This window comes from Mytilus trossulus, chromosome 14 (assembly GCF_036588685.1).
Source record: "Mytilus trossulus isolate FHL-02 chromosome 14, PNRI_Mtr1.1.1.hap1, whole genome shotgun sequence".
NCBI lineage: Eukaryota > Metazoa > Mollusca > Bivalvia > Mytilida > Mytilidae > Mytilus > Mytilus trossulus.
The window spans coordinates 25,567,936-25,583,007 of NC_086386.1; the positions used below are offsets into that span (position 1 = coordinate 25,567,936).

Genomic DNA, 15,072 nt, shown 5'->3' on the forward strand with positions numbered 1-15,072 from the left:
CAGACAAGACAACAGAAAAAACACCTACAACAACGACTGACAACCACATGACATCTACTGTAGAAGTAACATCTTCGGAAATTCCTGAACCGACATCCAAGCCCGAGCTCACATCGACAGGTAAAACTTTTATTCATCAAACCACGAAAGATTTCTTGACATCCAATTCAGAAGTTACAACTTCACAGGATCAGACTACAACATCTCAGCCAAAAACAACACAAGTATGGAAAACATCAACACAGCAAAGAATTACGACGAATAACACAGGTATAAAATTAAATATATGACCATAAAATAGAGCAACCCAAAAATAGAACTTTGACAGCAGATTTCGAAATATTGTGCTTATTCTTTTTCAAAAATTGACGACACTCTGCTTTGCATTACCATAAAGTACAGGGATATACATCCATCCCATTTATTTAAATGTATGGAGTCGAGACATATTAAATCATTTTTTATCTATATTGTCATAATCGTGCCTTATGTCTCTTGACGTATTATAATTCAGTATTTAGCTAAATGCACTACAGCCACAATAACATGTATTTTGAAATACTAGACTTATACTAAACATTTGAATTAAATATCTAATGTTTGATTGTGTTGATTGTTTTGTAGGTAAAGCACCATACTGTGTCTGCACATGTAACAATGTAACCAAACAAATTTCATTGGAAGAAAGTATCAATGAAATAGTAAAAGAGATTAAAGTGGACAAATTAAGAACATCATCGTATACGAGAAAACGCACTTCTGCGTGGGATTCACGAAAATCGTCTGCATGTATTGGATTTGTAGGAATTACCATATTGGTTTCGATGGCTTCCTTGCTAGTATGTCTAGACAGTACTGCGCTCGTCTACAGAGTGTTTGCTCTGTTCAGGAAAACGGGTACCAGTTAAAACGTTCAAAATGAAAATGGGAAACCGTTTCTATCAGTCCCCGAGGGTATCATCAGCTCAGTAGTCAGTATTTCGGTACTGACATGATTAAACAAACTTTACTAAAATTGTCCGTTTATGAATTTATAAATTATTAAGAAACTAAGGTTTCAACTCCCTCAGTCAAAGTTGGCTTTAGATGAATTTGGCTATTTATTTTAGGTATTTTTGACATACAGCTCTTCAACGGTTTCGGTACTTATACATCTTCGGATTTCAAATGTTTGGCTTTGAGCGTTCCTGATGAAGGTAAATCCAGAAAAGCGCTTCGGACGCAAGAAATTAATAACGTGTTGTTTTCAATATTCTACCATGGTTATTCTTAAACTATTGATGGCATGAAAGACAATATGTATATATTACACAAATTAAAACACATGAGTGAGGCCTTTTGTGACTAATTTTTTGATATTCGTGAACATGGTTTTGTTGGATAAATGACAAGTTTAATTATTACTTCTTTATATATGACGAGACTAATATATTCATGGTATCGATATTGTTGATATTCTTACAAACAATTACAGTTTCCGATTTAGGAAAAAAAGTCTAATGGTCTAAACACAAAATAGACTTACGGACAAAAAACATGTATATTAAAACGAAAAAAGCTAATTTATATGTTGATTTATTTGATTAATGCGGGGTTCACACATTGCCGATTATTGCTCCCGTTTGAGATTAGACAGCGATACGACACGAAAAGTGAAAAAGTCGGATTAGTATCCTCAATTATCTGGAATGTCCTATTATTGTCTGAACGCAGTCGGTTTAGTTCATAACAGATTCCTACTGTCGGTGAGAATGACATAGATCTTTATTTGATAATTTTACTCTGCTGCTTTATTTTTTGATTCTTTGGAATATTTACAATTCTTTTCCATCAACAGAAAATATGGAAAGTATAAACATGTTGAACAGCTAAAATATTAAAACAAAACTATAAAACAAAATCTGTATCAACGAAAAATACAGGTTCCTTTATCATGTGTATGGTTGATATGCCTTGAATCAGTTTGATAATGCAATACCGTTGGCTATGAATAATGAAGTAATCAACTGGGAAAGTCACAAACTACATCGTGCAATGCCCAAATAAAATTGTCACAGAAAATCAATACTTTAAAAAAAGAAAAAAATCTTACAACCTGTTTTCTGTTTTCTTAAAAGTTGCTCTTAAGGAATTGTTTCAATTTTTTAGGGTTTCAATAATTTTATTTCTTAACAGTGTTAGTGAAATATATCCAATTGTATATCGTATGAAGTAGGTTTAAACGTCTGGCGTATAAAATTATAATCCTGGTACTTTTGATAACTATTTACACCACTGGGTCGATGCCACTGCTGGTGGACGTTTCGTCCCCGAGGGTATCACCAGCCCAGTAGTCAGCACTTCGGTGTTGACATGAATATCAATTATATGGTCATTTTTATAAATTTTCTGTTTACAAAACTTTGAATTATTCGAAAAACTAAGGATTTTCTTACCCCAGGAGTAGATTACCTTAGCCGTATTTGGCACAACTTTTTGGAATTTTGGGTCCTCAATGCTCTTCAACTTTGTATTTGTTTGGCTTTTTAACTTTTTTGATCTGAGCGTCACTGATGAGTCTTATGTAGACGAAACGCGCGTCTGGCGTATAAAATTATAATCCTGGTACTTTTGATAACTATTTACACCACTGGGTCGATGCCACTGCTGGTGGACGTTTCGTCCCCGAGGGTATCACCAGCCCAGTAGTCAGCACTTCGGTGTTGACATGAATATCAATTATATGGTCATTTTTATAAATTTTCTGTTTACAAAACTTTGAATTATTCGAAAAACTAAGGATTTTCTTACCCCAGGAGTAGATTACCTTAGCCGTATTTGGCACAACTTTTTGGAATTTTGGGTCCTCAATGCTCTTCAACTTTGTATTTGGTTGGCTTTTTAACTATTTTGATCTGAGCGTCACTGATGAGTCTTATGTAGACGAAACGCGCGTCTGGCGTATAAAATTATAATCTTGGTACTTTTGATAACTATTTAAAGATATAGAAGTCATATAAATAAAGAACGGAAATACCAAGTCCAACTGCTTTAGCAAGACTAAAACGACGAAATGACAACTATGAATAACAATACAATACGATGAACATATGTGTTCATAAAACTGAATATCACCAATCCGAACGAAATGATGTGCTCAGCTTGTCAACTCATCTTAGAGCTTCATGTTACAACAGTAATGTAAGATGAATTAATGCAAAATGTGTCTGCCAAGACTGAATGATTCTATGATTGATAAGTACACGTCTAGATAGTTAATGATTATAACCACTATACATTTATAAATCTTTTTGCTTACAATGAGAAGATTTAAAAAAAAATATTGAAGTTAACCAAAAACATTTTAAAACTACATGCGTTGTACGAATACTACATGATTCAAACATTTGTTCAATATACAAACATTAACATGAATACAACAGAGACATATTTGAAAAAAAACCCTTTACCTCCCCCTCTACCTTTATTGTTGGCTCTATTGTGTATTATATGCTCATGTGATTTTTCATCAATTACTATCTAGAAAATACTGCAATAAAGGTGCGAATATTTGTTAGATGAATACATTATTTGAGCTGTATAATGTTTACGAATAAAGTCAGTACTATGATTACAAATGCTGGACTGTCTCATCGTTACTTGTGTCACAAGTCTAATGTTTGCTTCAATGTATATGACTTAACTTATAAATGTGTTTTTGGTTATTAGACTTTAAATATGAAAGAGGGGCGATATATATACACGAGGGACAGTAAAACTCGATCTCCGAGTGATAATAAACTGAAAACTCAAAGGATGTAAAAAAAAATATGCAAAGACACAAATTATAGTACACATTATACAACATAGAAAACTAAAGAATAAACCCCGTCAAAAACTGGAGGTTATATATTGTTATATGTAGTTAGATATTTTGTTAAAAATTAATTAGCTACTCTCAAAAATCTGCCCTCAACACAAAATTTCTATGGACAAAACATCAACTTGAAAGATGTAACGAAGATAAGGGACAACATCGACAAGGTTATTTTCTGCAGACAAACACATGCATGTTAAATATTAAAAAAGACTAAAGTATGTTTAGCATAAACAAAGTCAGGAATACGACAGTTGTTATCAAATAATCGGTAATATATAAAATGAAATAATAATATGTATGTTAGCAATTATTTGGTTGTTGTTTTTCTGTTGTTCCCTTATTTTTCTCTGATAGATGATAAGTTTCGCTCGGTTATAGTTTGTAACCGCGGTTTACTTTTGCTGCCTGTATTGACTTTTTTTACATTCATTATCTGTCGTAGGTTTTGATATTCATATTCAGATGAAGATAATTGGTATCGAAAATGGCAAATTTGATTTTGAACTTGATAAAGAAGTCATTTTTTGTCAGAGACAATTTTCTGCTTTGTTTTCACAAGGAGAAGTAAACAAAACTTCTACATGTTCAACAAACGGTGTATAAGTATAAGTATATGTTTAGCAAGCCTGCCGGGAAATAACAAAATTCATCTTAGGTCGTGGTGTGCATATCTTATTCGAAATAATTTCTAAATTTTAGAAAACGAAATCATGTTAGTAATAAGTCGATGACCATCTCATAACAACCTTGATATTATTAGTCCAGTGGCATTTGTTATATTACAATGATTTATAATAGTTACAATGTGTATTAATCTTTAATACATGTTAAAAACAAATATCTTAAGATACATATTTCGACCTGCAGTCTACAATACATATATCGGAAAAGAACATATGTCTGGCATTGCATATCGACCGTGTGAGTCAATGTAGTAAAACAAAATCCTATCATCATGACTGTCGTTAATAGTCTCATACACTCAGCGGCAGTTCTTAAGTTTTACTTCTATCTATTTTTATGTTATATTTCACATGCTTAATTATCATAATCAATATATCTATGAATTTCGAAAATAAGAGCACTTAACCGAATACATTTTGTTTGAAAACTTTCTATAAATATTTGTTATAAGTTGATTTTCAATAATCTTACTAAGTAACAATGTACTATTAGAATACCTTGTTCATGTTGTTTAACAAATAAATATTTTATGACAATATTTAATCTTAGATATATTTAAAGTCACATAAATATCATGCTCATAAACTAATTTATACGGAAAGTTTTTTTGTTTCTATTCTTATTTTTATGATGTCCTGTTTTATCAATATTGCTTTCTACTTACTTTGAAAATCTTGTTTTAAATATCTTGATCAGGAGAATTTAAGATGTTTAAGATATGTAAGTATTATATTAGAATTAGTCTGTTTTTGAAGTTACGAAAGAATAAATAGTATTTAAGGAGAAAGAATACGACAAACTATAAATTTTCACTACTGTTCTCGGACTATGAACAACAAAGAATTTTACAAAATATGTGTTAGTACTTCTTAAAACTAAATTATGATCTTTTATCGTTGACTGGGTACGTTGTTTTTATTTAATGCCATATTGTACCAGATTATGGTTGTCCTTTTTGACATTGTTTTCTTTTTGTATTTATATAATGTCATGGATCTTATTTGCAACATGTGGAGCAGGATCTGCTTAACTGTCCGGAGCACCTGAGGTCCCCTCTAGTTTTTGTTGTGGTTCGTGTTGTTTATTCTTTATTGTTATATGCTGTGTCATGTGCACTATTGTTTGTCTATTTGTCCTTTTTATTTTTAGCCATGGTGTTGTCAGTTTATTTTCGATTTATTAGTTTTACTGTCCCTCTGGTATCTTTCGTCCTTCTTTTATTAGTTCAGAGGATGTTTATTTGATTTTATTAATATTTCTTTTGAGTTATTTTAATTAATATTTTATAGTGACCTTTTTCTACCTTATAATGTAATACTTTTGTTTCATGTCTGGTGCAATGTGTGAGCCTGATAAAAATAACTAAACCGGCTTCATTTGTTTGTCATGAACTAGTTTTTCAGAGGTTATAGTTAGTTGATGCGGTTTATGAGTTTTTCTAGTTTCATTTTATTTTTTCATATGTTAGTCTGTTGGTTTGATTGTTTGCATAGTTTTTCTTAAGATATGTTGGTGCCCTATAAAGTTTACTGTTGGGATAAAACACCAGAAGACGCGATTATAGTTTCTTTTTGTTGATACGCCACCATTTTTGAAATATGAATTATTTGTTAAGATGGTGCATAACACAACAGGGAGATAACTCTGTCAAAAACAGATGCACGCTTTAATATCGTTCTATTGTTAAGGAAATATTTTACTCCGCAATGACAAAAATAAGTGTTTGTCAAACTTATCTATATCTAATGAAAAACAATTCGGATAAAGTATGTGGTTCAAGTTTTCTGAAATTTACATTTTTTTGTCAAAGGGTAAAGCTATATATTTTTGTCAAATTTTATCATAATTTAACGAGCAAAATCAATTTTATTCAAGGTGTTTGGTACCACCTTAAATATGTTAAATGTATGTCTTATATTTTTCGAAAGGTTTTAAATGGTATACATGTAGCATTTATGTTTTTGTTTCAAGAAATGGGTCTGTGTAGCTATATGAATGCATTGAAATATAATGTTGTTGGAAAAACTACGATCCATTTTTTATTTTAACAACTTACTTGAATATTTTTTTTGCAGTAATGAAGATAATAGCAGTGTCGATTCTGATAGATATTACAGGTATGCCTAATTTTTATATTTTGTGTTAAGAAAATATCAACTTTATTCTAGCGCTTATTATAAAATGTAGCAGTTTAAAACATGATTAAACATGATTAATGATATCAATTTGCAGCCTTTTTACTGATCCAACCGATTGTGGCAATGTGTATGTCTGTAAAAAAAAGAACCTACCATTACATATATAACGGGTGGAATTTGAAGTACTTTTGGTAACGTTTGAAAATCACATCATTATCAGAATAATGATGAGCATACTTTCAATTTTCATTAAAACAACAGCTGAAAAATTCCCATATTTAATAGTCCGAAAGATAAATTGGTTTCCCAGTGTGCTGGTCAACTAATACGATGTATAAAGGATTAATAAACATCCTATGGGGCTCTTGTCCCAGATTGAGTTAACTAACCCCATTAATATCGTATTAGACATAGAAAAATAGGACAACAACCTGAACGAAGAGCAGACAACGGCCGAAGATTCTGAAATGTTGTCGAAATATCTTGTCTTTTATATCATAATAAGTGTTTGACATAAAATTGAGAATGGAAATGGGGAATGTGCCAAAGAGACAACAACCCGACCGTGCACGGAACAGAAAACAGCAGAAGGTCACCAACAGGTCTTCAATGCAGCGAGAAAATCCCGCATTCGAAGCGTCCTTCAGCTGTCCCATAAACAAATATATTTACTAGTTCAGTGATAATGAACGCCATACTAAACTTTAAATTGTACTCAAGAAACTCAAATTAAAAATATTAAAAGACTAACAAAGGGAAGAAGCTCCGGACAGTTGCAAAAATGCGGCGGGGTTAAGCATGTTTATGATATCTCAACCCTCCCCTATATTTCTAGACAATGTAGAAAAGTAAACGCATAATAATACGCATATTAATATTTTATTTAGTTGAGGAGAAGTCCGAGTCTGATGTTAGAAGATTTAACCAAAGATAGTTAACAAAATGACAATAATACATAAATAACAACAGACTACTAGCAGTTAACTGACATGCCAGCTCCAGACTTCAATTACACTTTTTATGTTTCAATTTGCTCTGATATATAACACATGTTACATATGAACACTACAGAAGTGAAACAGATAATTCGCATCTAAATACGTCACTGAAGTATTGGGTATGTTAAGAGTTAATGCACACACATAATCATAGCCTAATTCGAGCGAAAAAAAACCAAAAAATGACGATTGCATGCGTTGGCTCTTACTTGAATGTGAAACAGACACAAGATAATTTATATGTGAATCAGATGCATGTGAGACAAGACCGAGAAATACGCAAATAAACAACCCAATACATTGTGACATACTAATAGTTACTAGGCTTGTAACCTTAAACATGTACGTCAGACGCGTGTTTCATCCCCATAAGACTAATCAGTAACGCCCAGATCAGAGACAGCAAAACACAAAGCACAAAGCAAAAGAGCACCTACGACAAAAATAAAACACAACAACCCAAAACATGAGTTGCGTCATTTGTAAGATACAAAAAAAATGTTTACTGTTAGAGATATTTAACGTCTGGAAGTAAAAGACCTAAAAAGAACTATCAAACGTAACATCAAAAGTAAATATGAGAAAAATATGTCGATCAGGGTTTTGGGATTCCTTAAGCATGTTCATTTAAATGATATTTTCAGACGAAGAAATTTAAATAAGCTTAAGCACATTACAAATAATCAAACAAAGTTTTTTTTTTTTAATTTGGTGACCTGATCATCTCCGTTTTTTTGGTTTGCATTCACACGAGATCGTTGTCAATTTTCAAATTATCAGTATTTTATTGCATGTAAATAAGATTTACAGACTAGTATTTAACAAGAAACGGAGTGTCATCTCTTTACTTAACTTTATCGCGATGAATAATATATCAAAACAGTAAACTGGAATCAAATGCTCATATGCTAACCACAATGTAGTTATATTAACAAACAAAAAAAAAACAAGGTCAGCAATGTTCTGGTTTACATTTTAAGTTATCTCAAAAAAGCTGAAGTGATAATTTGTTGAAGATTTGTTGAAAAATAGTATAGTGCTTTGCGTTAAAGGATGCACTTTGTAAATACAACTGTTTATGAAAACACGCCTCTTTTGAGGAGATCTTGAATATACATAGAAAATAATTTGTTTACAAACTGGTTCCTAGAGACATAACTTGGGAATCTTACCACTTAATTTTCATGTGCATATTGTTGACATTAAAATCTGTGGCAACCTTTCATTCGAGGTAGGGGTAGTTAAGAAAATAGAGTTAGTTTCAACTCTGAGAATTTTAGGGCATATAAACGTTGAAAATATGCCGCACAGCCCTATATTTTGACCTTTGAAAAAAATCGTGGTGCATATGAAATTTCAATTCCAGGATAAGATTGTTTTCAAATCTTCATAGTAAAGTGGTACAGTTTAAGCCGTAAAAGTAGTTCCTATGAGAAATTACATTGTCAATATCTACAGAAATGCAACCTATTGTAGAAACGTCCGTCAATTAAGCATTTATCTTTTTTTTTTACATTTATTTTAATTTTTTTGCAGAATTAGCGTTAGCATCTACAACATTATTTACCAACTTTTTGACTTGGAATGATGCTAATCAGTATTGTAAAAGTATAGGACAACATTTAGTGACAATTGATGAACCAGCGAAGCAGCAACTTCTACACGAAGCATTGTTGGACATGTAATTATAGTTGTATAAGCTGTTTAAAGTATTTATTACAAATTGGATTTTGCTGTATAAAGGCAAGGGTTATTTTTGAAGAGATCTGGTATAGAAAAGTTTAATGCCGTAACTACTACTATTGCTGATAGGCCAATACCTACGGCGATGGACTATTAGTCCTTGCGTGTTTAACATGCCAAGTAGCCAGCACTAATCTACTGATATGAAAATGATGATATAGTTTTATTGAAATAAACGATTTTTTAAAACTCTAATTTATTTAGAACTCTCTGTATATGAATACATGTTTTTCCTTTATGTTAAACTATGAGTTCTTGTCTAACTGAACTGGCTTTAAAATTAGTTCATCGAAGAAAATATAAAAGATTTCTTTATCGTGTTGATTTTATTTAATTTATGTGTTTCTAATAAGAAAGTTGTTTCAGCTAGAACATGTAACTAGGACTCGAGGTTAACTTTTGGTTTCATATTGACTGCTAGATAAACCCTACTATATTATGTTTCTCATTTTGCTAATTATTTGGTAACATAGAAGATGTTATTAATGCACACCTTATCACCTAAGGTTAACACAACAACTGCAAAACTAATCACATCTGTAGAAAGCAATTATCTATTACAAATATTCCGCAAATTTATCAATACATTGTTCTAGCAGTGACTGTGCCAAATGTTCTGCACCGTCTGCAATTTTTCATAAAATCTTCGGTGATGCTTGAGGCTTGAATATTTGAAATATCCAGCATTCATTTAAATGTACAAGTATATTAATGTACCAAGTTATATTTTCACTGGCATAACAGTAAGGATTATAAATCAGTACTATTGTTTTATCATTTTGATTTTGTTTGGTGATTTTGTAGAGAGGACAATACTTCTAATTTTGAAGGAGACATTTGGATAGGACTACATGTTCCAGATCTAAATCAACCAACAAACCGTGTTTGGACAAATGACTGCCTTGCAGCAAATTCGTTTTCAAACTGGTCACCTGTATTGAATAGTGGCAATGACAATTTATGCGCTTATGTTGAAGTGGAAGACGATGACATGCATTGGCTCTTAGCTGATTGTGAATCAGACACAAAAACATTCATATGTGAATCTGATACAGGTGAGATCAACTATTTATATATGTTCAAAGAAGACCGAACTTTGCCTTATATAGGATTTTGCTAACTTATTGTGATTTGGACGAAGAGTTGTCTCATTGGAACTCATAACACATCTTCTTAGATCTATTAGAAATTATTGTAAAGTTAACCTCTCCAACAACGGAGTTTATATATAAATCTTGACGATTAAAATACTGCATTTGTTTGAAAAAAATGTACAAATACTTGTTCGACGTATATTATCATGAAAGAAGTTAAATTAAATACTAGTACATTAGTTGAGTATGACAGTAAGTGAAAAATCTTTTAAATAAATTGTTGTTATTGACTGAATGTATTTTAACTAAAAATGGTTGTGCCGGAGTTGTCGGCCTCAAGATAGAAGTTCCTCTTGAAGTGTCCTTTTCTGTTTTAACTTCAAAAAGGTTACACACATATTTTGACACAATTTGCCGAAGAAAAAAGTGGCGAAAAATACCAGAAGGACATTCAAACTCAGAAGTCAACAATAAACAGACAAAGCTATCTCCATTAAAAAGACCACCATAAAAACAATATAACACAATACACAACATAAAAAACAGAAGACTGTGCATCACAAAGCCCATCAAAAACTATTGATGATCTGAGCTGGTCCAAAATGGTGAACAGACTTTGCTGTATATGAGACACTCGTCTTGTTTATGTTTAGTAGTACAAGTGTGGAGTTATTTAAGTAGTTTAACAAGTAACTTTTACCTTACATTTACATTTTAATAATTCAAATTAACAATTTGAAATTGTTTCTGTCTTGAAATTTATTTGCTATTTATCTTCTCGTTATATTTATATAAGATAACAATTCAGTATTCACTAATGTCGGTTTTTCTTTCAGCCATTTTTCAGTCTGGATTTTATTATGAAATCGAAGGCGATACAAGGGCACCTTTAGGATTGTCTACTATGGACACACATGGGACGGAAGAAGTGTGCATAAATTATTGCAATGGTATTGCATTCTGCTGGGCTTTTTTATTTCAACCTTCGAAATCTTATTGTGTGATGTATGCAAAGTATGACGGACCTTATTATACAAATAATGACCAGATTTTTGCTCCCGGTGATCATCTTTATATGAAGAGGAATTTTTAATGTAAGATTAGTATTTAGATATTTATATTTATTTAGAAGGTACACATAGAAAGATAAATAAGTAAATAAACGACTATAAAACTGTAATCTGAAGTCAAATGAATCATGTGAATTATTGAATAAATTATATAGTTTTATGCAAAACTGAACCAATATTAACTAAAGTACACCATGTGTGTTATTATGCTATAATATATGGCATAACTAATGTGTACTCTTTTAAACCAGAATTTTGTTTGACAAATTCAAAATCAAATATTTCAGTGTGCTTCTACATCAAAGATACTTTAAATTATATTAAAACGTAAAAGATGATAATAAAAAATCTTTTCTTTTGAAGTAAATGAAGACCACATTGTCTTGGTGGTGCCCCCATATGATAATTGTGGCTCTGTTGTGGTGAGTGATTGTGTGTTATGTGTGACAACAGAGGATAAAACGACAACAGAAAAAGGAACAACTTCTTTTATAGTTTCGTCTCTAGATAAGACAACAGAAACAATTATACCACCAACAACCGTAAATCACGAAACATCTTCTTTAGAATTTACATCATCAGATATTACAACAGTAGCAACAATATCCCCAATATCCCCAACAACTGAAAATCACGTGTCATCTGTTATAGTAGTTACATCGACAGTTTTTACAAAAACAATACCACCAACAACGGAAGATCACATGACATCATCTTTAAATGATACAACGTCAGACTTGACAATAACTACATCTCCAACTACACACAAAGAACAAAGTAAAGGTACGTAAATCAAATATTAATATAAATACTTATCAAACAGGTAAACAAATGCTTTCTGTAATCTATTAATGAACAATTGAATGAATTCTGTGAAGCAACTTATAACGGCGAGCGATTTTTGTTCTCGAGACTTTGACGACTAGAAAAATACGTAATTATAAAATGTATAAATCGTTTCAAATATGTAAACGTTTTAACTAAACTTTTTACATGGGATTATATTAAAACATAAAATCGAGAGTCTTAATAACTACAAAGTGGACTTAAAAAGGTAAAACAAGAAATATAGGTATTGCTTATAACAGCCACTGCAAAAAGTATCTTAAAAAGCAGTTTTGAAAAAAATATTCAATAGTCCGGCCGGTATACTAGTAATTATAAATAGATATATCTAAAAGAATCAAAATCAATAGTTGATTGGATATCCATAGCAATTTCTTGTCGTTTAATAAGAACAACAGTAGCATACCGCTGTTGAAAAGTCAGAAATCGACTGACATAAAACAAACCCGGGTTACAAACTTAAACCAAGGAAAACTCATCAATTTTGAGAGGAAAACAAAGAAATAAAAAGAAACAATAACGTACAACAAAATTAACGACAATGCAATATACATAGAAAGCAACTATCCATGTCGGACTGTCTTCCAAATAAAACTGTGTAAACCTAAAAATCCATGTGCACATAGAATGTTTAAACTGAAACTATACAAATGAACCTGGTAATTAATTATCTTTACTTTAGCAAATAGGCAATAGAAAATAGAATCACAACTACAAACGATTAGAAACAATATCCGATCAGAATTAAAAATAAACTTTGTAACTAAACACATCAATATTACTAGGTAAACAAATACCGAGACACGTCTCATAGCATTGCGAATTCACACTCAGCAAAACAGTCATAAGAATTCAATTAAGATATGAAACACATCATGCGCGTTATCGTTTTACCTTTAACCTGCACATGCATGATTATGTTTTGGCGAATCGAAACAGTCATTTAAATCGATATTTTTGTTCTACCTTAGTTTAACTTTTTAAACTGACATTCTATCTGATATCTGACATGACCGTGCCAAGTTGTCCTTATTTCAAACCATTTTATAATGAATTATAATCACTGTCAATAATGTATCAGCGATGTAATTGGACTCATACAAAAAATGATTAGAACTAACTCCTTCATGTGGTAATTACAGGTAACGAATAGTAAGGCGTGACAATTTTGTTTTAAGAGAAATATTTTGGCTCATATTTTCAATCCGGTAGGTAATGCACATTGAACAAGTTTATTTATTTAAATAAGTGATTTTTTTTGTCAAATTAAACTTAAGGAATCCTATTTGATTGACATAGAAGTAAGAGGTTAAGCTACCTTCAAATCTAGTTTTCATCCACCATTTACCAGATACAAAAAAACATATTCCAAGTCAGGAACATGAAAGTTATTATCCATTCGTTTGATGTTTGAGCTGTTGAATTTGTCATTTACATTTGTACTTTACGTTTAGAATTTTCCTTTGAATTCGTTATTTTTTGTTAATTAATTTATTATAAATTGATTTATAAGATTTATTTAATATTTTGATATCTGAATATGATTTAATTTGATTATTTTCATTTCTTGTAGGTAAAACACCACACTGTGTTTGCACATGCAATAATGTAACCAAACAAATTTCATTGGAAGAAAGTATTACCGAAATAGTCAATGACATTAAAGTTGACAGTACTAAAACATCTTCTTATACGAGAAAACACACCTCTGCATGGGATTCACGAAAATCTTCAGCAAATATTGGATTTGTAGGCATTACCCTATTAATTTCAGTTGCTTCCTTGCTTTTATGTGTTGACAGTACTTCACTTATCTACAGAGTTTTGTCAATGCTGAGGAAACCTGATACCAGTCTAAACGTTCACAATGAAAATGGGAGATAAAACCAAACATACAGATGACAGGGAGGAAAATATGTACTTGACAAATTAGCAGTAAAGTAGAAGAATGTTACCAATAAAAGACTGAAATCTTCTATTTTTAAGATTTTTCATGATGTCCGTGAACATTGTTTATGATAATTAAATCTATGTTTATGACAGTATTTATATATTTAGTTTTTGTATTGTCAATTTTATGCAAAAGTTGTATAGTGTCAGATTTGTAAAAAAACCAATGAGAGCCTCTCAAATGCACGTTAATAATGTTAATAGCATACCTTGTAGGTCTTAATGTATTTAAAACGAGCGTCATAGGCAGGTGACCAATTTCGTAACTACGTTGAAATTTTTTTTCCGGGTATCTTTGATGAGAGTATCTGCCTAGAACACAAAATTCAATAACAGACAAAAACACGAAGACGTAACTAGAGAAAACACGAAGACGTAACTAGAGAAAACAAAGGAAATAGGGTCTTTGAAAACTATGAGTGTGTTTTGCTCCCTCAAATAGTCCTTTCAACCACGACTCATCACAAGTTCAAATGTTCGAATAAATAACCAAGATATTATATAACAATGTAAACAATCGTGCAATAAATAGAAGGATCAAAGTTATAACTGATTTTCAAAGATCACATTTATTACAAAAGATCAATGAACAACTGTTAAGGAAAAGTTTTATTTACGAATAAGTCACATGAAAAAAATAGAAACAACATGTCACGGATCAATCAATTCACTTTCAGGGTACGATTTCCC

General features: G+C 31.3%; 1 protein-coding gene across 1 annotated transcript; it reads left to right on the top strand.

Moving 5' to 3' along the window:
* The first annotated feature begins 5,140 nt into the window (after positions 1 to 5,140).
* LOC134697282 (uncharacterized) lies at positions 5,141 to 14,335 on the top strand. Its single transcript, XM_063559455.1, has 7 exons — positions 5,141 to 5,263; positions 6,619 to 6,660; positions 9,216 to 9,360; positions 10,227 to 10,477; positions 11,353 to 11,610; positions 11,950 to 12,369; positions 14,006 to 14,335. The coding sequence occupies exons 1-5, from the start codon at positions 5,251 to 5,253 to the stop codon at positions 11,607 to 11,609; spliced, it is 708 nt and encodes a 235-aa protein (XP_063415525.1). The 5' UTR covers positions 5,141 to 5,250; the 3' UTR covers position 11,610; positions 11,950 to 12,369; positions 14,006 to 14,335.
* The last annotated feature ends 737 nt before the right edge of the window (positions 14,336 to 15,072 follow it).

Excerpts from the sequence above, each read along its gene's own strand:
- LOC134697282 (XM_063559455.1), top strand. Across the intron at positions 9,361-10,226 it reads CACGAAGCATTGTTGGACAT|AGAGGACAATACTTCTAATT; the intron begins GTAATTATAGTT and ends GTGATTTTGTAG. Across the intron at positions 10,478-11,352 it reads CATATGTGAATCTGATACAG|CCATTTTTCAGTCTGGATTT; the intron begins GTGAGATCAACT and ends TTTTTCTTTCAG.